At 38.6% G+C, this 24,228-nt stretch overlaps 1 protein-coding gene across 1 annotated transcript in view; it reads left to right on the top strand.

The window, feature by feature from the left end:
• Positions 1 to 24,228, top strand: part of TRAF3IP1 (TRAF3 interacting protein 1) — a 2,107,097-nt gene that overhangs the window by 1,845,812 nt on the left and 237,057 nt on the right. Inside the window, exon 14 of the mRNA XM_044075051.1 lies at positions 11,321 to 11,544. Within this exon, the coding sequence (XP_043930986.1) occupies positions 11,321 to 11,544 (224 nt within the window). The remainder of the gene's footprint in view (positions 1 to 11,320; positions 11,545 to 24,228) is intronic.

Genomic DNA, 24,228 nt, shown 5'->3' on the forward strand with positions numbered 1-24,228 from the left:
ACTGTCTAGGGACTTCTACTCAATCTGGGTTTTCAAACCAATTTGCAGAAGTCTTCTTTCATCCTGCCTCATAGAATCATTTTCCTGGTGTGTTTGCTGGACTCAGCCTTGGGAAGAGCCTTTCTTCTGCCAAAGTAAATATAATTTAATAGATCTTCCTGAGTTTCTCCAGCCTAAGCCAAACATTTGCAAGGGAGTTTCTTGGGTTTCTCAGGTATGTGGCAGTGGTAATAATCATGTTGCCATTTTCCATATCTCACATGAGGAAAATGCAATGGTACCTCATATTAGTTTCAGTTCATCCTCTATACCATTTGACTGTTTGATTCCATTTCTTGGAATTGTAAAGGAGATTGAATGGTGAGTAGTCCGTATAGTTTGCAATCCAAATCTTCCATTCTCTCATCTGACCCCCCCCCAACAGCCAACCATCATAGCTGCTTAAGATCTGGTGTGGGGTGTGGTTTCAAATGGGATTTAAGGTCAGGTGTTATATAAATATAGTTTATGATAATATTTGCTACATAAATACAGTATTCTCGTAGCATAAGCCTAGAAATGTAGGCAAATTAAAGCAGGCCTATAGTTCACATTTTAAATGCAGTTGCATTAAATGGCATTTCAAGAGAAAGGAATGCTTGAGTGAAATGAGATTTTAGGCCAAAACACTGATAAAGATGTACAAAAGGGATTATAACAAGATGTGCACAACTCTTTGTTTCTCAAGGGAATATTACAGAGAGAAAGGCTGACAGGAGACATGAATACTAAATCTTATTTAAATGGTACAAGGTTTGGGAACCAAGGGAGGTACTTTCAGGACAGAAGGCAGAACAATTCAGAAGCTCCAAGTCTAGAGTTCATAGTGCATTATCACCAGCCAGTGACAGCCTCCATAGAACAAGCCAAATGGAGACTGAGGGAATCAACCCCTAGATTATTAGGAGCAGTTTGTTAACAGCTCATAGCGTTAATCCTTTGCTCTATTAGACTGTGTTTATTCTTTTTGACTGCTTAATTGTTGTATCCCTGAATTGTGCACAGGCATAATTTCTGTTTGTGCTTAGGATACTTAAACAGTTATTAACTCTTTACCTTCAGTCTCCCATGCCTTCTGTGGTATATCTTTTTGATTGTTTTGTAATCAGAGTTTATTTTAAAAAGGCAATGACTGCATTCCTTTTTCAGGAATAAATTAATCTTTTTTGGGGGAAGGTAAGGATAATGTGCTGAATATCTCTCAATTCCTGTATAAAAATAACCTTAATGTCATGTAATATACATTGTTGTGGGTATGATATAAATTATTATGATCAGATTTCTGATCCAGGCTATGACACAGAGGATTACAATTACGTCTCCAATCATAGCCAGCTTGTTGTATTGTATTTTCAAGATATGGATATCAAGAACTCCACTTCAAAAGTGAAACAGAGCTTGTGAGGTGAATTTTATCATCCATGTAGAAAGCATATAATAAGTGGCTTATGATTGGAGATACCTGATTATAATTCTTTTTTGTACATGGAGCTTTAACTGTTTAGATCCAGTGCTGTTTACTGGAAAAAATATAAACATCCTTCTGATGAATGAATAGCTTTAAAAGCTGTTACACACCTCACTCTGACACACTTTATTTTTGCAACAGCAATGCATTTTACTACTTTTAAAACTGGCTTCACACTGCTGTTGCATGGAGGTCGTCACTGTCTGGTGTTATTGCTGTAGCACTTAGACTGGAACTTAGCATTGAAGGGTGCTTAACAAAATGTTATGCCTTCTTCTTACATCACACAGATGCTAATTAAGCTATCTTTTTCCTAAATTTGGTGCATAATTGTGGTACTTCATGTACTATAGATATATTTTTCTCTTATTTGTAGAACATTCTCAGCATGCTCCATGTATTACATGCATATCACATAACATCTTTATGCAACAATGTTTTTTTAAAGTCTGCAGAATCTGCCCTATGGCTTTCCTTTCCTACACTAAACCGACCCATTTGTTACTTCCAAGATGGCTGTAGATTGAGTAACAACTTAACTCTAGCTCTCCCAGTGTGAAAACAGAAACTCAACAAAGAAGGCCTAAGACTTGTGTTTATGAGTAAATTTCAGTAATGGCTAGTAAGTGTACTCTCTGGATGCCAGGGAAAAAAGAACTATATAGCACCTGAAAAAATTCAGCTGTAAAAGTCAGGAAGAAACACTGACTGTTCAGCAAAAAGCAATGCAACCTCCAGACATGACTTACAGTAACCTACAGGAAGATATAAGACAACTGCACACACACCTGGTTAAAATAAACAAAACACTGATGGAGTATATCAACACAAAAAAACAAAACACTGGAAAAAATGGAATAAGCTTTTACAATATTCAGATGAGGTGACAGAACTCCAAAAATTAGAAGCTGAACTGAAGAAAAGGCTGGCTGAATGTGAGAATGTTTAGGAATAGATGTTTCAAAAAATAATAGCATTAGAGGACAGAACACATAAGAAAAACCTGAGATTTTTCAGCTGTATAAGATAAGCTGGAAGGAACATACTGCATTAATTTTATGAAACCACAAATAAGCAAAATTCTACAGCAGGTGTTGTTAGTTGAAAGGGCACCTCATGTGTATGCTCCAAACCTGGCTATGAGAAAGCAACTTAGGTCTTTAATAGTAGATGCAATTCTACCAGCAGAAGGAGTTGATACTGACAGAACTGTAGCAGAGTGACTAAATATTAAAAGTGGGAGACAGGCAGAAGATGAGTAAATTAATTCAACTATTTAGTAAATGTTAAAGACGCAAGTGTGAGATTCAAACTGCTTTATTCAGCTGTCTTCAATGGTATTCTTCCTTGGAGGGACAAAATCATTTTTTTATGAAGTACTTGCTAAGGAGGAAATACAAATGTTTGTCCATCAAAAAGTGAGTTGTGAAACAGAAGGAGATTCTGATTCTTGTTCTTCTGGTAGTAAAGACTACAGAGAGACTGTACCTGTGAAACCCTTTTCCACTGTTTCTGTGGAAAATGTTCAAGAGAAAGAATGGTGAATGAGTTGGCTAGAAGAATCAAGAATACTTTGAAAATGAAGCAGAGGCAGGATTTGGGAGATGGAGATGAATAGTAATAAAATCATTAGCTTAATTTGAGATTACAATGCAATATTTATATTTGTGAAATATGCCAGAATAAAAAAATCTGGAAATATTGGACTTTTTCAGAATTTGTTGGACTTGTGGGGGACTCTAAAGTATATGCCCTACTTCATGTCATTAATGTTCCAAAAATATGCTTTGGAGAAGAGAGGAGAGGGGAGAAATGTAACTGTAAATAAAGAAAAAAATTATTAATAGTACTATTTTTGTGGTGTATGCTTTTTTGCATGTTATAAAGTAAAGTTTTCTCAATTATGTTTAAGTGTAATGGGGATTGTAAATAAATGCTGTTCTTTTTTCCATTTTTTTCTCCCTTCAATCATTCTTCTTGTTCAGTTTTAAGAAATGTAGGTATTGCACTGTAAAATAAAAAAAAGCCTGGTTAAAAGAGCATGAGAAAAGAAAATTAATGTGCTTTTTCTCATTCTTCTATGGGGGGGAATAACTGGATTAAGGAACTTATATTGATTTAGTAACAAGTTTTGAGAGAAATCAAGTAAATGAAAAAGAACATTGAATATTATGAAACGTTTGTCTAGCAAATGAATAGATGCTTAGTAGCAATTCTGTATCTGGCCATCATGGCTCCATGAAAACAGTCTGAGAGAGAGAAATTGACTGTCTGGTTCTCATGTCTCCAAGGAGACAATCTGATAAAAGAGAAATTGGTTACAGTCTGGTGGAGAGTGATTGGCAGGGGAAAAATAGAAACTGGCTAGGACATAATGTTCTCTGAAAGCATTTTGGGGTATTCCCAGCTGGGAGAGCTATAAAGATAAGACAAAACCAGTTAGCACTTAGTAGAAGCACAGGCTGCACCATGCATCCTACCATGGATAACCTTTCCTTTAGGTTAACTCAAGTTTGTAAGTATGGTTGTCAGTTTGGGACATTTATTCCTATTAGGAGGGTAAAACTTCAACATTTAAAGATGTACATAGTTTTATGTGTTAGTATTAAATTAATTGGTTTTGGTGGGTATTGGGGGGTCTGTTTCTGTTTTATTGAAAGCCCTCAAACAGAAAACAAAGTTTTATAATATGTGGCATAGGCTTAAATGGATATGACAAGAAAAAAACTATATAAAGGTTCAACCTGCCAAACAGTGTATGCATGTAACAAAAAAGTAGGAACTAGACATTTAACAAAAAGGTGTTATACATAAAATATAGGAAAAATAACTTTTTAAATACAATGTCATTAAATGTCAATGATCACACAGATAAATACAAAAAAGAAGAATAGTGAACTATATTAAAAATGTAGAGAGCAAATAGCTATGTTACAGGAGACACATTTGGAAAGAACTGATCATGTGAATTTCATGAAGAAAGGTTTTTAGGATGGTTATTCCTGGGAATATCTGGAACAATGGAAAAGAGGAGTACTTACATTAATTGCAAGAGGAGCTCCGATAGTAATAGAAAATGATTAAAAAGATAATGTCAGATTTGTAGTGCTAAGGGGCTAATGGCAAGGGAGGAGGATTATACTGGCATGTATTTATATTCCACTAAAAACTGTTATAATGGAGCTTAAGAAAATTCTGGGAGAAATAATCAGTTTTCAGTAAGGAATATTACTTATAGGTGGGGACTGGAATTTGATTTGTAGCAGTGAAGATGTGTCTGGGGTGCCCAGAAGGGAATGTGTAACAAAGGAGGGCAGATTTTTGAAGACATTTATGAAAATATTTGGCATAGAAGATGTGAATTCAGTAACAGGAGTTCAGAGTGAATTTACTTATTATTCCCCAAGATATAAAAACTGGGCTATGCTAGTCATAAGTAACATTTCACAGGAACATGTGCATTTAATTGAAGGTCGTGATACAAACCCAATAACTATTTCAGATCATGTGCCAATAATAAATAAATAAATAAAATAAAAACATGAGGTAATGAAAAAAAAGAGACACTGATGCTTTTCCCACCAATCTGTTGAAAAGAGAAGAACTTAAGGAATGGGTAGTGGAGATTATTCAGGAGCTATTTGAGAGGATAGAAATTACTTCTGAAAACATTGCTAGGGAGTGAGATAAAATTAAGGTGAAGTTAAAAATAGGATGGAAATAAAAGAAAGAGTGCTATGGTTAAGAAGTAGCAAGAATTAATTTGTCAGAGACTGACAAATGTTAAAGTATTGCAGAATAGAGGGAATCTCACAAAACAAGAAGGGAATCAACTGCAGAATGCTAAGCAGAAAATAAGGATTACCTCAATAATATACACGAGTTTAGTAAGACTGCTGTTGAGCAGCTGTTTTTGATGACACTAGAGCACAAAAACGTTTAGTACAACATCTCAGGCAACAGAAAGTGGAAAGGGTTGTCACCAAGCTTAGAGACCCTATAACAAGGAAGGTAACAAGAGATCCTGTAGAGGTATTAGAATATTTCAGAAATGATGAAAGTCTGTGTAAAGCTGAGAAATATGGAAATCAAGAAAAGATACAAATGTAAATGTTTATGGAAGACTTAATTATGCCACGGTTAGAGGTAGATGAGGCTCAATTTCTAATGGTTAGAATAGGAGGAAATGAGAGAAAAATTGTGATGTATATCCAATCTACAGGAAAGTTCCCAGGAATAGATGGTATTCCTGTGGAAGTTTGGAAGCTAGGAGGGAAAAACCGATAAAAGATCTGGAAGGTTTTGTTTAACAATATTTTAAGAGGAGGAAAAGTACCAACATCCTGGAATTAAGCAGTGGTAGCTATAATACCTAAAGAGGGTAAAGATTGATCAGATCCAACTTCATACAGGCTCATTTCAATGCTAAACCATGATTATAAAGTGTTCATGTCTATAATGGTTAAAAGAATGCCAAAAGTAATGCCAAAATCAATAGATATGGATCAGTGTGTTTTTTTGGTGGGGAGAAAAACATTTGACAACATTAACAGAACATTGATGATCCAGAGGGAAACGGAATGTAAGAAAATACAATTGATGTTGGTGAGTCTCGATGAAGAGAAAGCATTTGACAGAGTAAGTTGGAACTTTGAGCAGAGCAATGGAAGCGTTTGCATTTCCTGAAAAACTATAAGGTTAATTAGGAGGATATATGAGGGATCGGAGGTGAAAATTAATTGGGTGGGGTCCTCTCTGATAATTTCTGCTTGAGCAGAGGAACCAGACAGGAGTATCCTCTTCCCCTTTGTTATCCACATTATATTTAGAACCACTGGCAAAAAAATAAATAAATAAGGGACTCAGAAATTCAAGGATGTAATTGTTATGGTAGTCAAGAAATGCTGTCTCTGTTTGCAGATGATATTATTTTATACCTGGCAAAACCAGAAAGAGACATTACAGTGTTATGGAACATTTTGAGACCGTTTCAGATTTTTTTGGGATACAAAATTAATGAAGTTAAAACAAAGGCAGTAGAGGTAAATTATGTACCAACATATGAATTGGTTCAGCAATATCCATATTTATGGGGACATGATAAAATGAAGTATTTAGGAGTATGGATTAAACATGATTCTGCTGTGGCAGCTAAAGATTTATCAGAAGAGACTAAAAAGATAATACAAAAACTGAGGAATGAAAGTTTTGTTACATGGATTTGGATAGTAAGATACAAGTAGTTAAAATGTTTTTAGTCCCATTAGTTTTATACACAGGTCAGGCAAATTCTTATCAACCAGAGGACAAGTTGTGGATAACAATTAATAAACAGCTGAAGCACTTTATCTGTGAGGGGAAGATGGCAAGAGTCAAGTGGTATAAGCTGATTCTTCCAGTAGAACAGGACAGATTGGTATTACCCAATTTGAAGGGATATTTCAGAGCTACACAGCTAAGGCTCCTATACTTAGCACAAGCAGAAAACTATAATTCAAAGTGGAAAGGGATAATGATGAAACAGGGGGGAAGCTCAAGAAACAAGGGGAAACTGGAAATTTGGATGCAGGCCTTTAAGGGGAATAACAATAATCACAATAGAATATTATATCTATATAGTAGCAGAAAATATCTTAAGAAATAAGCCAGCACAGGAATGGAGAAAGGAGATTCTGCTGATAGGGATAACTGCAGTTGGGGATATAGACAGTAGGCAAGAGGGGTCTGGAATTTATTGGAGAAAACTGGCAAAGGAACCAAGGAATTGGAGCAAATAACTAGAGAGGGAAATATGATGGAATGGGAAGATGCCAGGTATATATTTAGACTGCAGGTTAGAGATTGCCTTCCCTATCAAGGATCGATACCAAATTATAGACAAAGAGAAAGAAATAGAGGGATCCTAAACAAAACATCAGCACTGATAGAATTTCTTTGTAGAATCTAGAACAGAAGCTGCCATTTAAAAAGGAATAATTAGTAGAGCAAATAAAATATTGCATGATAACTATAAGAATGAATCAGAGGAGGTTTGAAAGGATTGGGAAAAGAGACTGAATAAGCAATTCACAAAGAAATAATGGGAGGATATATGTATGTCTCCCAGATGTGAAACAAATCCGGAATTAAGGGACATGCTGCACCTCAAAAAATCCAAATCCCATTGAGCTACACGCTCGAGAAACTTGAACCTCAGCACTGAAATAAATAGGATATGCTGGAGGGACAGATTCATAACCCAGAGGCTCCCTTCACTCTGGAATAAAATCCCAGTCCAGGTTAGGCAGAGTCCCTCATTGACTCTCTTCAAGAGGAATCTTGATGAGTGGATGGGAGATCGTAGGTTTACAACGGGTATCACTTCTGTGTCACTGTTAGACAGAGGCACAGTATACTAACCTCGAAAAAGGGCATAGCAAAATTAATTTAAAATGGGTGGCGAAAGCCAAACATACTCTGGCTAGGCTTATAAATGCCCTAGGGCAGATAGCCTAGTATGAACCTATGAACCTATAAGATTTAGGATTTTTGCTTGGAAATGTTTACATAGATATTTTTATACTCCAAGTAGACTCCAGAGAATTTTTCCTCAGGTAGACAGCAAATGTTGGAAGTATGACAGGGAAGAAAGATGTAATTAGGGACATATTTTCTGGGAGTGGGGTCAATTGGTGGACTTTAAGGATTCCCTGCAGGAAGCACTGTTGGAGATGCTGGGTGGGCAGATTGGTGTGATAAGGCAGATGATTTTTCTGAGCTATGATACAGAATCGGAAATGCCTAGACATGGTAAGGTCTTGCTGTGTCAAATTGTGGTGGCTGCCAAAAAAAGTAATTACTAGAAAATGGAAATCAAAATCTAAACCAACAATCTTGGAATTAGTGAATATAGTAACAGAAATAAAACAACTGGAATTGAGATCTTTAGAAAAGGGTAGGAGCAAACTGCATAGGAAAAATGGGAATTGTGGGAACAGTGCATATGGGGGAGGAATGATGATTAAAAGAAGGCAGAACTTAAATGAGCTATGTAATGTTTGAATGAAAATGAGTGGGTAGATTGAGTGATATGTAATATTTGCAACCGGAAGTGTGTCGTTATGGTTTGCAATGTAAAATGCTTGCAACTAGGATTGTGTCGGTGTGGTTTGTTTTCATTTATATTAATGTATGATTGCCTATGCCGTAAGTGATGGTTTAATAAAGATGTTTTTGTTTAAAAAACGGTCAGGAATTTAATAATTTATGTAATTTTGCTTGGGTTATATGATCTATAACAGTATATGTAAAATCTAATACTTGTAAATTTAAACTTATTAAGACAGTTTGATTACTTTTATATAAATATAAATTTGCCTATATCACAAGTGATAACTCAGTAAAGGTGTTTAAAAAGAAAACTGACCCATTTGTACTTTCATCAGGTTGAGAGCCCTTCAGCCCATTAACTCCCTCGTGAAGGAGAGAGTAGGGTATTTGGAGATGGGCCAGTCTGACAGTCGTAACCCTTTGACCTCAATAGCTTGTGCTGTCTGGCCCATCTATGTGTATTTTAGGATTTGGAGCACTTGCTCCCATCCGCTCCTGCTTTGTCTGTCCAGCACCAGTACTACTAGTCAAATGCAGGATGAGTGGGCCACAGTTGGGCTTTTATCCCTCTGTGCCATGGAGCTTAGGGTATTTACAATGTTTTTTTTTTTTTATTCTGAGTCAACTTTATTTTGAAATGTTAAACAAGAAAATTGAAAAGAAAATCAAGAAGAGAGAATTCATCTGTTCACATACATATTTTAAGCATTTTTTTCATCTTCCATGTATAATCTCCCATCAGATGGATTTTATCAGACATCTCACTAAAGGTTTCCAGTGGAGAGTTGGAAAAATATATAAGGTGTGGGGGTGAATTAGTGTTTATATGAAGTTAGCATCAAACTAGAAAAAACAGCTTTGAATCTGTCTTCCATTTTATTATAAAGATATTGTGTATATTCTGTTAAAGGCTTGTATAAGCCGAGCCGCTAGAGCAGTGATTTGAAGCATTCTGTTTAAAATAAAATGGTAAAGATTTGCTGGTTGCTTCTTCTTTCTATGGGGTGAAATAATGTTGCGAAAATAGTTGAAAGAACAAATTTTTTGGGAAAAGCACCACAAAGAGTTAGAAAATAAATATTTTAAAGTCTGCTGGTTTAATAGTACAACTCTTTGGATTTCTGCCTGGTATATACTGGCAGTCTGGCTATTTAAGAGTTGGTTAGACAGAAAGTATAGAGAATCCATGGACAGCTTTCCTTTCTTACAGTATAAGTGAGCCAAGTTGCTCTGGTGGTATAGAGGGATGAAGACCTGACTATGACCTAGGTAATCCAGGTGTGATTAACATCCCAGGCAACTGATGGTGTGGCAGGCAGGGATAGGCATGGCCCATCCTGGGGGGAGCGGGTGTGGTACATAGACGTCTCTGAACAATGATCCCTGGTGGAGGCTGGGGACATTGCCAGAGGTAGCATGGTCAGCAGGGGGCAGTGAGGCTTGGCTGAGCTGCCACAGAGGTGGAGCAGTACACCATAGATCCCACATTGCACACCCCTGTGCCATACCACACTGCCACAGAGGGGAGAGGGAGTAACAGGGTAGACCAAATGTAAGATCCCCCTTGGACAGAAACTCAGGCGTGCTGAGCTCCATTGCCTATGATTCATGACCGGCCCCAGCAATTACCAAAATAAGTTCAGCGGGGCATGGAGTAGTTGTTTGACCCAGCATGGATGGGGCACAAGGGCTGGATAGTAATAATGAAGGACAGGTGGGAGGAAAAAAGTGAAAAAAAAAAAAAGAACACGGGCAAGGTAGTGTAGAGTACATGGCTGCCCCACTGACAGGAGCTGCAGTTGTTCACGTTGGTAAGCTTTAGGCATGGGCCTGTGACTAGTCATTTCTTGACCTGTGTATGCCTTTTGGACATAAAAAAATACAGCTTTAGATGATTATTACTGACAATGCTCCAAGTCTCTCATGCTACAAAAAATTGCTTGCCATTGTGATATATTGGTGGCCCTTGCCAAGGTACTTGATGGGGCGTTTAAGGAGGAATGTAATAATGCTGTGTGAAAAGGTAGCCTCCAGTGGAAGAACTACTGGATTGAGATGCAAGTGGTAAAAATTTAGCAAGGTGTGAACACAAAAACATTATCTGAAATGCATTGCAAGTTATCATTATTTAACATGGATTAAAACATGAATATGTTTGCAATTGTAAATATATTTTTAAACACTAAACTATACTGTAACCCGTATGTATGACTACAAAGTATGTGTGTGTGTGTGTGTGTGTGTGTGTGTGTGTGTGTGTGTGTGTGTGTATATATATATTTATACACACACACACACACACACGTGTATCATTCATTGTAAAAGAGAAGCAAATTATAATGACAGCCTTATTTTGAATATTGTGGTTAAGAGAAATTGCATTTTATTTTGCAATGTACTTTTACGCCAGACCCCTTAACTGTTTAAAATATTTGATCTGGCTGTCAAGCAGAAATGTAGTTTGTAACCAATTTGAAATACAGAAACAGAAGCATGTTTTAGTATACAACATAAATTTAGCTTTATTGACAAGATTGTTGTTTTGATTCTGTGTTTACTGTTGTCCGGGTTTTTTTTTTTGGAAGATTCTTTGTTCCTTACTGCCAGGATACCAATGTTTCTCTTTCTTTAAATGAAGGAACCAATACAATTTAAATTAACCTTGGACAGTATTCTTATTTAATGTCTTAATTTTGTATCTTTATTTTCATAAACCTAAATCAGGGTAAGTCATCAGCTGTAGAAATAACACGGAATAAGGAAAAGGACTTTGTTTCTAAAGAGATTGAGAAGTTACGAACGTCCGTCCAGAGCCTATGCAGCAGCGCCATGCCCCTTGGAAAGCTAATAGATGGGATCCTGGAAGACATTGATTCAATGCAGAATGAGATTCGCATGTGGTGTAGGGAAAATGAAGAACTTGCAGGTGCCCTGCTCAGAGAACAAAGGTGGGTCAAAATTGGTCTTCTGTCACAGATAAAGTCACGGCTTATCATATTTGAAATCTGACTTTTCAGTTTTGCATCCCAAGTGCTAGAAGGAGGGTTGGCATAATGGTTAAGTTATTAACTTCACAGGTACAAGGTACAGGGTTGATTCCATCCTTAAATTATTGGTTAGGCTTGTACCAGTCTGCAGACGGATAACCAAGTGTTTACCTATGATGTTTATGGTTTACTGCATGTCACTTGTTTTATTAGCACCAGCATAAGAAAGAGTGTAATCATATCCTTAAGCTCCATTTGACACAAATGTGTGTATTTTCTCTCTCTCTCTCTCTCTCTCCAGCATTATAGAAAGGGGACCTGTTAAGATGATATTGGAGTATACAGTACATTTTTTTCCCACAAGTCATCACATTGTATTACTATTATTCGGTAAACTGCCTCTGTGTAGTAGGCAGTAAGTATAGGGGCATAGCTACTTCTAGTCTAAGTTTAAAGGCTCATGATTTGTGCTTCAGTGATTGTAAATCACATCCCATCCTGTTCTTTGCAAGGTTAATAGAAGGTAAAATTCCTATTATCTGCATAATGAGGTTATTTTGCACATACTTTTATTTTTAGGTTGCTGCCATTTTTTAAAACAACCCCATCTGTGTTGCTTCACAAGTGGCAGATTTTGGTCTCACAGTTCCTACAGAAGCTTAAGAATATGGACTGTAATTTCTCTGGTACAGGGTTTGATTCCCTCAGCCCTTATTTGCCCTACTGTGTGACCTTGAGCTACTCACTTAATCAGGCATTGCTTTTTGGGTTGCCCCTGCAAAGGGACTGTGTGTCCATTGGCCCTATCTGGTTAACAAATGGGTGTTGTTATCATAAAATTATTTATTTTCTGATATTTATTTATCGGGAAAGTCAGACTGGGCACAAGTGCCCTTTTTCAGAGGAGGACCAGGGAGAAAAGCTCCAAGGTAACAATTTAAAGCTATCAATATTTACAATAACACATTTTATAATGCAGTTTAAGTAAATGCCTAGCATAGTAGACAATCTAATAAAATTTGTTCTGATGTTCACAAACATTAATATGCAGGCATTGTATTGATAATTTACACATAGAATAGTTACTTATAAGATAGCTAGGTGTCATTTAAGAAATACATTACAGTGAGGTATTAGATTGGATAAGCATGTTTAAATGTTCATGGAGAAGCAGGGGTGGAATAATAATTTTGTTGTGCTAATTAGAAATAGGTATAGTAGTTTAAGTACTACACTAAAGTGAAGTTTTAGATGGAGATAAGAATATTAAATGATTTAGTGCTTTAAAGGGAGGTATAAGAAGGTGAATGAAGGATGGTAGGAGAAGCTATGTCCAAGATGAGCAGAGACATAGCCAGGAGACAGACATGAAGTCTTTTAATATTGATTTGAGGTAGACTTGATTGATATAGTTTTTTTTTATTCCAAGTTCTAGCCACAATATTAGAATAAAAACTGACCCCAACAGCCCTTTGTGATTTGCAGATATTAAGCATTTGTTTATCATTTGACTGGAGTTGACAGTTTGGTAGATAGTACTGGAGGAGTATGGGGCTAATTGCTCAGCAGGCAAATGGGGTATAGAAGATTTTGTGGATTAAGATGAGCCAGGTATAAAATAGGTGGTGAGAAAGTTCGAGCCATTTAAATATTTTGAGTGTTAAACAGTGGCAAGTCTGTTAATTTTTTTTTTTTTGCAAGCAAATCTGGCACCTTTGTTGTAACATTTTTTAAGTTTAGAACTAAGTGAGGCTTACAGGTTGGGCATGTCAGAGGCACCATATTGGACAGAAGGTAAGAGGTAAGTGGTAGCTATAGTTACCATTTGTAGAATTTGTAAGGAACTTCCTTATGATACGAAGGGTGCCTAATCTCCTCTCTGATGCCCCCACCTCTGGGCCACTAACCAAGGAGCCTCAATCCTCACCACTAGCACCTGTGGGGAATATTCATGGGGAGGATAACAGTCCACACACAGTATCTCCAGATGCAGCTGCCTTCATCAAGCACAATTTCCCTTAAGAGCACACAGGGAACACAGTCAGTCCAGGAGCTGGTTCCTCTGTCTTTCTCCAGATCTCCAATAAGATTCCCCACTGGCACAGCTATAGAGTTGAATCCTTAGCCAGGGTTCCAAACCAAGTCTTCTATCATTCTCTCTGTCAAACCAGTGCTTTGTGTCCCTGCCCAAGTAGCTGACACACATTATTTGAGACTTGATTTACACACACACACACACACACACACACACACACACACACACACACACACACACACACACACACACACACACGCACACACCTGGGAAAGGCTAGCACAGGTTTACTAGCTATGCCCCCATTTGCCAGACTATAAGGTAGTTATCACTGCCACCAGAACCCCTCACCAGCTACTGTAAGGTCCTTAACAAAGGGTGTCCAATTTTACTGTGTAATATTAATCCTAATACTAATACAGATGGTAGTTTGACCAAGAGCAAGCCTATTAGGAGTGGCCCACACAGTATCACCAAATAAGTATGCAAATACTCTCAAAACTTAAACATCTCTACAAAGATTAGCCACAATGAAAGGTTTAAACATATTTAATAATAAATAATAAAAGAACAAGACAATACTAAATATCTATTCACAGTGACATCAGAGTTCAAAATCACAGGAAATATTTAAAATGACATTGAAGGACAACTCAGGCAAATAAAGAAAAACAATATCTAAACTAAGCTTCACTATATTCCTGACTGAATCTAAGAGAATTCTACTATTCCCTAATAACTTATTTGGGCAAGGCAAGATGAAATACTTGAGCAGTCTCTCTAGTCAGGCCCCAAATAGAATAATCTGTCTCACTAAGAGACTTCTCAGAATAATATCCAAAATGTTACTTCTAGGATAGCTTGTAGAATGACATCACTTCTGGCCATCTGACTTTTAGTTCCCATGCAAACCCCCATTGCTGGAAGCTGACAAGATTTAGCACTTACCTGTAAAAATACAGATACAAGGACTTTTGCTCAGATCTGTGGCAGGTGCTGGAATTCATAAAACAATTTTATACCTCCAAGCTTCCAGAGTAGTAATTAGTTCACCCCAAAGACAATGCAGAAAGGTTCCTAGTACAGACTTTGTGTCTCTGGCTGCATTGAAACTTGTGAGATAGCGTCTTTATGGCCTATCCCATAAAGTGATTTAATTTCCGATATATTTTGAAATTTGCTGGACTGAGGTTAACCTCCTGTCTTCCAGTTTCCTCTGTTAAAACATATACATTTAAACAGTTACAATAGTGCATGTACATTTCTGTTCTTTTCCGTAGGGAACACTGTTGATACATTTTAAACACAGGCACTTTGCAAATACATTTTCGACACAAACATCTGTACAAATCAATTTGATATACACATGACATACAGTTGTAATACAGTTGCAACACAAGCATCTTGTATAAATCAGTTTGATATTCACAAATGACATGTAATTATTTACAGAATTCCAGATAGCTGTCCAAGCAGTACCTTCTATCATCACATCCCACATAGTACCTTTTTTAAAAAAGGTCTCAAAACAAAATTGTTGATGTGAAAATTGCCAACCCAAACAAATGTGTTATGCTGCTAAACACTAGGAGCTTAAACCAAAAGCTGCACACCCTGGAAGCACTTCTATTGTTGGAGGATGTAGATGTCTGTGCAGTCACAGAAACCTGGTTCAAGGCCTCTGAGAGTACCGCTGCCTTGTAAGGCTACAATGCTTTCCACACCTTCAGACTGCAAAACAAACGTGTGAGAATCAAAGAAGGTGGTGTTTCTATCTATATTAGAGATAAATTTACCTCCCGACTAGTTACACTGGACAAGTCCATGGAGTTACTCCGGGTTCAGATTACTGTGGGTAAGACCCTCATTCAAGTCATAGCTAGTTAAAGACCTCCCTCCATGGATGATGATGCTGACGAGTCCTATTTGACCAAAATGGAGTCAATCCAAATATTGCCAAATACTCTGGTCATGAGGGATTTCAGTTATCTCACCAACAACTGGGAAACCTACACTCGCCTTAACTCACTAGTACAAAACTTCCTTGACTTTGTTAACTCAAATGCTCTGGAACAATTTGTTCAAACTCCAACAAGAGGAACAAACATAATAGATTCGGTCCTCACTGACATGACAAACAAATGCCCCACTGCAACTGTCGGATCATTGTTAGTTAAATATGACCACAAATCAGTTGCTTTCGAACTGGCACTAACACCAGAACACACAAAGGGTGAAGTCAGGCTAAAAAAAACTTCAACAAAGCAAACTATAACTTCCTAGAGGAAGGTATAAATCCATTCCAAGCTCCACCCCCATCTGGAAGGGGTAACTACACCAAAGCTTACACTAAAGCCCTGTACAGTCACTTTTATAAGTGTTTAGACTTCGCTGTTCCAGAGAGAATCAAAGAGAGAGCCCCAAGTAAAAAATGACACCCTGGTGGACATTCAGCATCAACAAACTTTACAACAAATGCAAAAAGTTGTTGTGTAAAAAAAACTAAGGTGAGGCCCCAACAATGGAAAAGCACCCTTCTCAGCTTCAACCGGCAAATAAGACATGTCAAATCCTCTAAGGGTAACTTTGAGAAAACTTAGCAATCACAGCCAAGGATAATTATAAGGCCTTTTACAGCTACGTACATAGCTTAAAAGGTAGGACCCAAGCATGTGCCGAACTAGTGACTAATGGTATCACCCGCAGAGACAGCAAACCTGCTAACGGACAGATTAGGCAATAATTTCAAACCCTTATCCCCTCCAAACGTATCACAAACCTTGTCCCTAACCCCTCCAACCCTACATATCTCAAGAGCAGGTCATTAAAGCCTTGTCTAAGGTAAAAAACACAGCCTCTATGGGACCAGACAGCATCCCAGGCTGTTTTCTAAACAAATTAAAACATGAACTGGCATCACCATTAAGTACCCTATTCAATCACAGCCTAACCATTGGCTTTGTTCCTGCAGAATGGAGAACAACAACAGTTATTCCTCTCCAGAAAGGTGGCTTAGTAACAGTCCCAGGGAATTTTAGACCCATAATTCTGACCAGCCTCATCTGTAAAGCCATGGAATGTATCATCATGGACCTCATAAATAAAGACATAGGCGACCTCCAAACCTTGGATCCGACCCAATTCGGCTTCGTCAAGGATAGATCCTTTCTGTTAAACCTGGTGGATTTCTTCAAAAATGTGGCCAGGGCCATTGACGAGGGCAAATCTTTGCACACAGCATACCTTGAATTGACAAAGGCCTTTGTCACAATCCCATACTTAGGTATTACTGATAAACTTAACAAACTGAATGTAAACCCCTTTGCTGTAAGATGGGTTGCCAACTGGCTCACAAACCAGTCACACAATATCAAAGATGATGACTCATGGGCTGATACTATGAACCAGTGTCCTACCCCCACAGCTCTTCAAGAGCGAAAAAAAAAAAAAAGTATCACTGTAACTCTAATAAGCGGTAACTGATCGGATTATTACAGTTACATCTATGCACCCCCCCCCCCCCAATGAAAAAAGATGTTCATTTTACCGGTAGAACAAACAAGTGATCCAATGCATAACACCCCACATATGCCAGCCATTTAGGTCCCATTTCTGTGTACTACCCCTAACCTTCCTTTAATATATTTTCATTTTAAAAAAAATATTTTAAGTTGTAGCAAACCTTTGCTGCAGCTTATACCTGCCTGCATGGAGCTATTCAGCTCTCATATTTTAGTTTAAAAAAAAAAATTTTAAACTGTAGCAGACTGCTTGATACAAATGTAGCAAACAGTTGCCACAGTTTATTCCCTGTCTGTATAGAGCACTATGGCAGTCATATTTTAGTCTTTTTTTAATTCTTCTGTTTAAACTGTAGCAAACTGCTTGCTACAAATGTAGAAAACAGTTTGCTACAGTTTATACCCTGCCTGGTTGCATGGAGTGCTACAGTGCTCAGGTTTTAGTTAGAAAAAAAAATATATATATATATATTTGTTTTACTTTTAAATTGTAGCACGCTGCTGTAGACCGCACAGGAAACACTTAGGAGCTCAGGTTTCACCGCAAATGCAATACCGTCTTTTAAAAGCAAGTATTGCATTAAAGAGAGATCGGGATCAGCTGATCATGCCCCCCAACACTTTGCACCTGGGGCAGTTGGCATTCTCACCCTGCCCTAGCTATGCTACTGCCTAGTATTATATTTTCATCAAAAATTGTATGTGAGATCCAGTTTAAGATGTTTTCCATGGTTCTGGAATTATTGCCTGGAGAATATTGAGTGATATAATATATAGTTGTTTATGGATATTTAGTTTAATTTGGGAGATGAGGAGTTTGGCATTATGGAATTTGGGAATAGGTTTATTATAAGGTAAGATTTCAAGATAGTTATGGTACAATAAATCGAATCCACCACCTTTTTTTGGGTTCTGTCAGCCTCAATGATATTATAACCAGGGAGTGAAATTTCAGAGTGAAGTATATTTGGTTTTAGCCATGTTTCAGTTATGGTAAGAATATCTAGTTTATTGTAGGAGATCCGGTCATGGAGTTCTGAAATTTTATTATAGATGCTACAGTTATTTAAAAAAATAAATTTAAGTTGTTTAGGTGAGTTTAAGTTGGGCGGAGTTGTGTTTTGATGGTTTTGGTGATAGTGGTGTAGTCCATGTTTTAGAAGGAGATGTGGGGCTGCGTAGGAAGGGGTATTTGGCTTGGGATGAGTTTTGGAGGTTATGGGGGAGGCAGGAAGGGTTAGGATTGGGATGAATATTTAAACGTAGTGGTAAGAGACAGAAGAATGAATACGTTTTGTAACCCTTATCAAGCAGGGAATCCCCTTTGTCCTCAAATGGTTCGAAATGACCAACTCAGGTCTAGCATACATTTGTCAGCCATTTGTGCCTGTCAGCCAATTGGTCCCCCTCTGTCTTCATCTTATGAGGTCAGACAGTTTATTAAAGGCATCCCCCATACCATGCCCCCCCCCCCAGAAATCTATTCCTCCTTCTTAGAGTCTGAACTATTTACTTGAAAAGTTAACCTTTCCACCCTTTGAACAGGCTTATTCTACTATAAAATTCTGTACCTGAAAAGCAGTGCTGTCAATGGCCTTAACAGCTGCCAAAAGGATTTTTGAGTTACATACTATCATGTATACTCTCCCTTTCCTAGTTTTTCATTTGACTAACCCATTTTTATGTTTAAAGTTGTCACTGAAATATCTCAGAATTGGTCTATCCATTTACATGCTTCTTTTCCCAAGCCTTAAAATAAAGGGAAGAGAATCCTTGTTAGATGTCCACAGGCATCAAAAACTCTACCTGAATAAGGCAAAAGCCATTAGAAAGTCCGAAAAAAGAGTTTATTTTCTTTGATGAGTAAAAGTGGGCCTCCTGTTTTTTTTAAACGGGCAATATCTAAATGGGTTTCCCTTTCATTTACTTTCTCCTAATCCTTCTCTGGCAAGTCTCATCAAGATCAGGTCAAAGCACATTCTGTCAAGTAACTTCTTATTTAGCTTTTTTCAGGGGTCTTGAATCTAAAGCCATCTTGCAGGCAGCTACTTGGTTCTCCATTCACACCTTTACTAAATGTTACAAAATAGAAGCATTTTCTAGAGTCAGGACCATACTTCAGGGGTTACTGAACTCCAGTTCTGACTCTCAGACTTGAATGCTTTCTTCCTAAGAGCTCTAAGAATTGTGCCTTAGGAATAGTGCAGCAGTGGTCTGATGATGAACATAGTACAGTTATGGAAGAACTTTAACAGTAGGTATTCATATAGATTATTTTTGAGGTATATTCACTGCTTCCTTCCACCATATTTCCCTGTCTTTTTTTTATTTATCCATTACCAAGGAGAAACCCCATACCTTTCAGTTCTTTCTTCTTGTTTATTTGTGTCTGAGTCTGTTCCCTGTGAGCCTTAGCCTCAGCTCATTTTTTTCCCTGGGGCAAGAATGCTCAAAAAGTTTTTTGTGCCTATATGCCTCTTAGCTACCAGCATGTAGTCTAGTGCAAAGATCATAGGTCAGATATACGTCATGAGAGGAAGGTGCCTAAACTTTTGTAGACTGGCCAAACATAAGGTATTCTTGGAAGGCTACATCTCATAAGTCAGCAATACTGTAACAGTGATGTATTCAAACTTCTATTGTTACGGTAAATTCTTATACAATTGTCCTTTCTCTGACAAGGGAATAGTTAGGCTCTGCCAATAAATTAAAAAAAAAAAAAACACTCGAGCTCTAACCAGTGTGAAGAAATACAGGAGCACTAGAATTAGAGTACACAATACTTTAATCTCTGCTTTCATCTTTACTGACTTCGTCAGACTTATCTGCTAATAAATGCTGGAGGCTCTGACCTTGGGGGAAGTTGAAGTCAAGCTCTCAGGCAACTGGGACAAGACAGATGTTTAACTCGGAATAAGCTGAACAGAGGCACAGTACAGGGACCAAACAACCTCTGTAGCTTCCTGAATGATGTTCCCCTATGTGCGGCTTTTGCCTGTACCACTGGTCTAAGAGAAACCAATCTACTGGGGGAATGAATGGGTTAGAAACTCATTGGAAGAGGGCTAATAGTCTGCAAACACTGGAAGAAAAACAATCAGAAAGAAAAAAATATATGTAAAAGGCAGTAAATATACAAGGCAGTTATGAAAGTGCTAATAGTTTTCAAATTTAACTATACCTTTGCATGAGGAACTAAACTAATGTATCATATATGCATTAGTTGCATGTTTCACTACATGTGCATGAATTAAGATGTAGCATTCATTCAGTTTCTCATGTTTGTATACCTCTGTTTTGGGCAGAGTGGAACTAAGTCCTTTTCTAACAAGCATATAGTGCACAGTAGAAAATCATGCACGGCATGCACATGTATGGACAAAAAGTGTTTGAAAACATTCTGTTTTCAGAAAAGGTGAATTTTAATATTTTTGGTATTTGTTCATAAAATTATGGATGTGAAGTTGTCCTATCTTGCCTTCATTCTGTACTTGTGGGTTCAGTACTGATCCTCGGTTCCCACTGGGCCATTTACAAAAGCTCGAGGTCTCCAACTAGGTCGGGGCTTACTCCCTATCCCATGATGCTCTAGTGCATTCCCCAGATCTCGTTTGCCGCTGAAACAGATTAGGTCCTTTATCTAGCTCTGGCTAAGTGTTTTTTTCTTATAATCCTTAAATTGTTGAAATATTTACCTTCTTTTTAAAAACAGATAGATTGTAGTATATTAGTTAATGCTTATTTAGAAAGCGTTTTTGTGCTTTTGAGCCTTTTAAGTGTGTTGTTGTATCCTGGCTGTTATATTTATGCCTAAATTGTTTCTCCTATCCTGATGTCTTAGTCTGAGTGTAGAGTTTTATCTTACTAGGCTCATTTGTTGAGCGGTTAGGTTTTTTGATTGCTGTGAGTAGTTAGTTGTAGGGTAGCCATTTTTAACCCTATATTATAGCAGTGTGACTAGGTAACGTTTTTCTGTAGTTAAAGTTTGAATTTTGTGTGTGTGTGTGTGTGTGTGTGTGTGTGTGTGTGTGTGTGTGTGTGTGTGTGTGTGTGTGTGTGTGTGTGTGCATGTGCGTGTGTACATAGCGTTCTAGATTTGGAATATCTTTCTTCTGAGCTAGGTTATTTTATTTAGAGAGCTGCTGAGCCTGCTTAAGTTAGAGGGCCCTTCTTTTCCTGTTGACTGCAATTGTGGTGTTTTTTTTTAAATTTTCTTGTTGGTACCATGTCTAAGCAAGTAAAGGAGGCAAAACCTGCAGGGTTTAAAAAGTGCTCAAAATGCACTAAAAAATGTCACATACAGATGGCCATACTGTGTGTATACTGTCTGGGGGCAGTACACTTGCAGGAATCTTGTTCAGTCTGTCACCCCTTTAGTTCAAGGGTTCTTCAGGAGAGAAAGAACAAGTTGATTTTAAAGGGGTTACTGAAAACTTCTTTTTCAGAGGCCTTAGAAGACCGTCAGAGTCCTACAAAAAAGTCTTCTTCTCCCTCTCAAAAATCTGCTAAGACTTCAAAAAGATCATCTTCTACATTTTCGGAGCAATTGGAGCTGTCAAAGAAATTGCCGAAGATATCTTCACTGGAACCGAAATCTGTCTGGTCCGAAAGACCCTCTACCTTGGCTCCTTCTACATCAGAGCCATTGGTGTTCCAAGCTCGGAGCCAGTCCCTGGAACTGGAGTTGGTTTCTGTGACACTAAAGTCACCTATTTTGCAGACTGTAAGATCTCCAGCTCCCTCCTCTCGATCCTCCAGGAGCCTTTCTGATGATGATGTGGATCGCGTGGTGCAGACAATTTTGAGGACACTGGCGCTAGCCAAACTTTTGTCTGAACTGACCCAGAGGGCTTCAGAAGATTTCTCCTCCGACACAACTTGGGGTCTCAGAGCTGGAATGCATGGAGCTGATAGTAGTGGAACCGTTGGAGCTAAGACCTGCTCCAGGATTTACGTCCCCAACCGCTCCAACTTCCTCGGTGCCATGTGAGGAATCTAGGAGCCAATAATCTCCGGTTGGGTCTGGGGAGGACAGTTGGATCTAGTTTTTTTTGGATCTGAACTTGCCTCTCAGGGCCTCGGCTCATGTGAGTTTGGCTGCTACATTGGCCTTGGAGCCATCCCCCTTGGTGCCGGGGAAACCTTCTAGATGTTCTTCATTCCACATTGCTGCAGTCCTAACTATTGGGTAGTCCGCTGTCCAGTCGGCCCGAATACCAGAGTATATGGCTGACGTCGGTCAGGGCGCATTAGACTGACGTCAGTACGTCAGGGTACTAATGCGCATGACCGACGCCATATCCTCAGTCTTTTTTGCCGCATGGTCCGATGCAGAAGCAGTTTTGCGAGTGCAGGTTGGCGTTCTGAAATTTTCTGAAGTCGGAGTTTCAGACCGAATCAGAGTTGGCTGGCACTGCTAGAACATTTTGTTTTTCTTGCCTCAGTATTTAACCGGATGTCAGAAAAGTGAATAACTGTATTTCTTGTGGGAAACAGATACCTCATAGGGATTACCATACCTTGTGTATACCTTGTTTGGGCCTGAGCACGACGTTGTTGGATGCCGCTCTTGTGCTAGGTTTAACAAACGCACTATTAAGAGAAGGTTAGACTGTGCCAGGTTAGTGTTTGGGAAGCGTAATTATAAAATGCCGGATGCTCCCAAGAAGCGCAAGGACAAAACAGCGAGGCCTAGGGTTGATGAACCGGCAGTCCCGGACGTCGGTTCTTTAGAAGGCTCAGTGGAGCCAGAAGTTTTGCCAGGAGTTTCTTTGGAGTCTCAGGCAGAGACTTTACTGTTACAGGATGTGCCTTCTCAGGAGGTAGGCCAGGCTGAGGGGCTTCTCAGGTAACTGTTCTTCCCTCTCTTCCCAAGGGAGTTAGAGCCTCTCCTTCTGTTTCCAAAACTTCTTTGAGAGGTAGGCCAAGTTTAGCTTCAGTGGGGCTTCCTAGCACTTCAGGTTCTGTGCCTAAGAAACATATGCTTAAAATGGCAGAAGATTTGATTAGTAGGATTAGAGGTTCTATGGGCCCTCCTGATAAGAGGCCTAGGGTGGAACCTGAGTTTGATAGTTTTGAACAGTGTTCAGAGGCTTCTGAGACTTCTATGAAGATTTGCAGGAGTTTCCTCCTTATTCTGATTCTGATGTGGATGACTCCACTCCTACAGCTTCTCCTCCTGAGGATTTCTCATTTTCAGAGACTCTGCATTCCATGAGGGAGCACTTTAAATGGGAAGGCCAGGATTACTCTGATTCCAGGAAAAGGCTTAGGGAATTCTTGTTTTTACCCCAGCATAGGCCCTTAGCTATACCTCCTGTGTTGAATGTGGTGGAAGATGTTTTTGCAGAGGCTTCCCTGAACCCTGATTCTTTGCCTCCTGTTCCTGTTAAACCTGATAGGTACTATAGGGTGCCTGAAGCTCATAAGTATCTTTTTAAGAGTCCTAGGGCAGACCCGGAAACTGTTTCTCAGGGACCTAAAGGTGTTAAGGCCTCTGTGGTTAAAAACCCTGTTCCCACTGATAAAGAGGCAAGGGCTTTGGATAGATGGGGAAAGAAAGTGTATACATGTTAAGTTGTCAATCTCGCCTTCATTCTTGCTTGATGGGTTCGGAGCCGATCCCTCGGCTCCGACTCGGCACTTGCTTTAGCTCGGGAACTCCTTTTACCAGCTCGAGGCAGCCCCATATCCCATGATGCAAGGCAGGAAGTACCCAGATCTCGTTTGCCGCTTGGGAGGTCTTCTCTTTACCAGCTCCTGGTAAGTAATTCACATTTGTGACATTTAAGCCCCTTTTAGTTAAAAATTATTTTTTTTTGATAGTTTAACTTTAAATTTAACTTTTTCTGACAGAATTCCCTGTCTCTTTTAAATTTTTTTAGTCAGTTAGTTTCCCTATCCCATCCCCCCCCTGTTAGGGTGTGTGTGTTGGTGTTTTTTACTAAATACCTTTTGGTATTAGTTTAATTTATTTGGACTGGTGTGTGTGTTGTGTTAGGGCACCATGTCTAAAGAGAGGGTTTCAGGTTTTAAGAAGTGTGACTCGTGCTGTCAGAAGATGTCTCTGACAGACGGTCACACTTCTTG

The sequence above is a fragment of the Protopterus annectens genome, chromosome 6.part0 (genome assembly GCF_019279795.1).
Source record: "Protopterus annectens isolate FY-2018-M chromosome 6.part0, PAN1.0, whole genome shotgun sequence".
Classification (NCBI taxonomy): Eukaryota; Metazoa; Chordata; order Ceratodontiformes; family Protopteridae; genus Protopterus; species Protopterus annectens.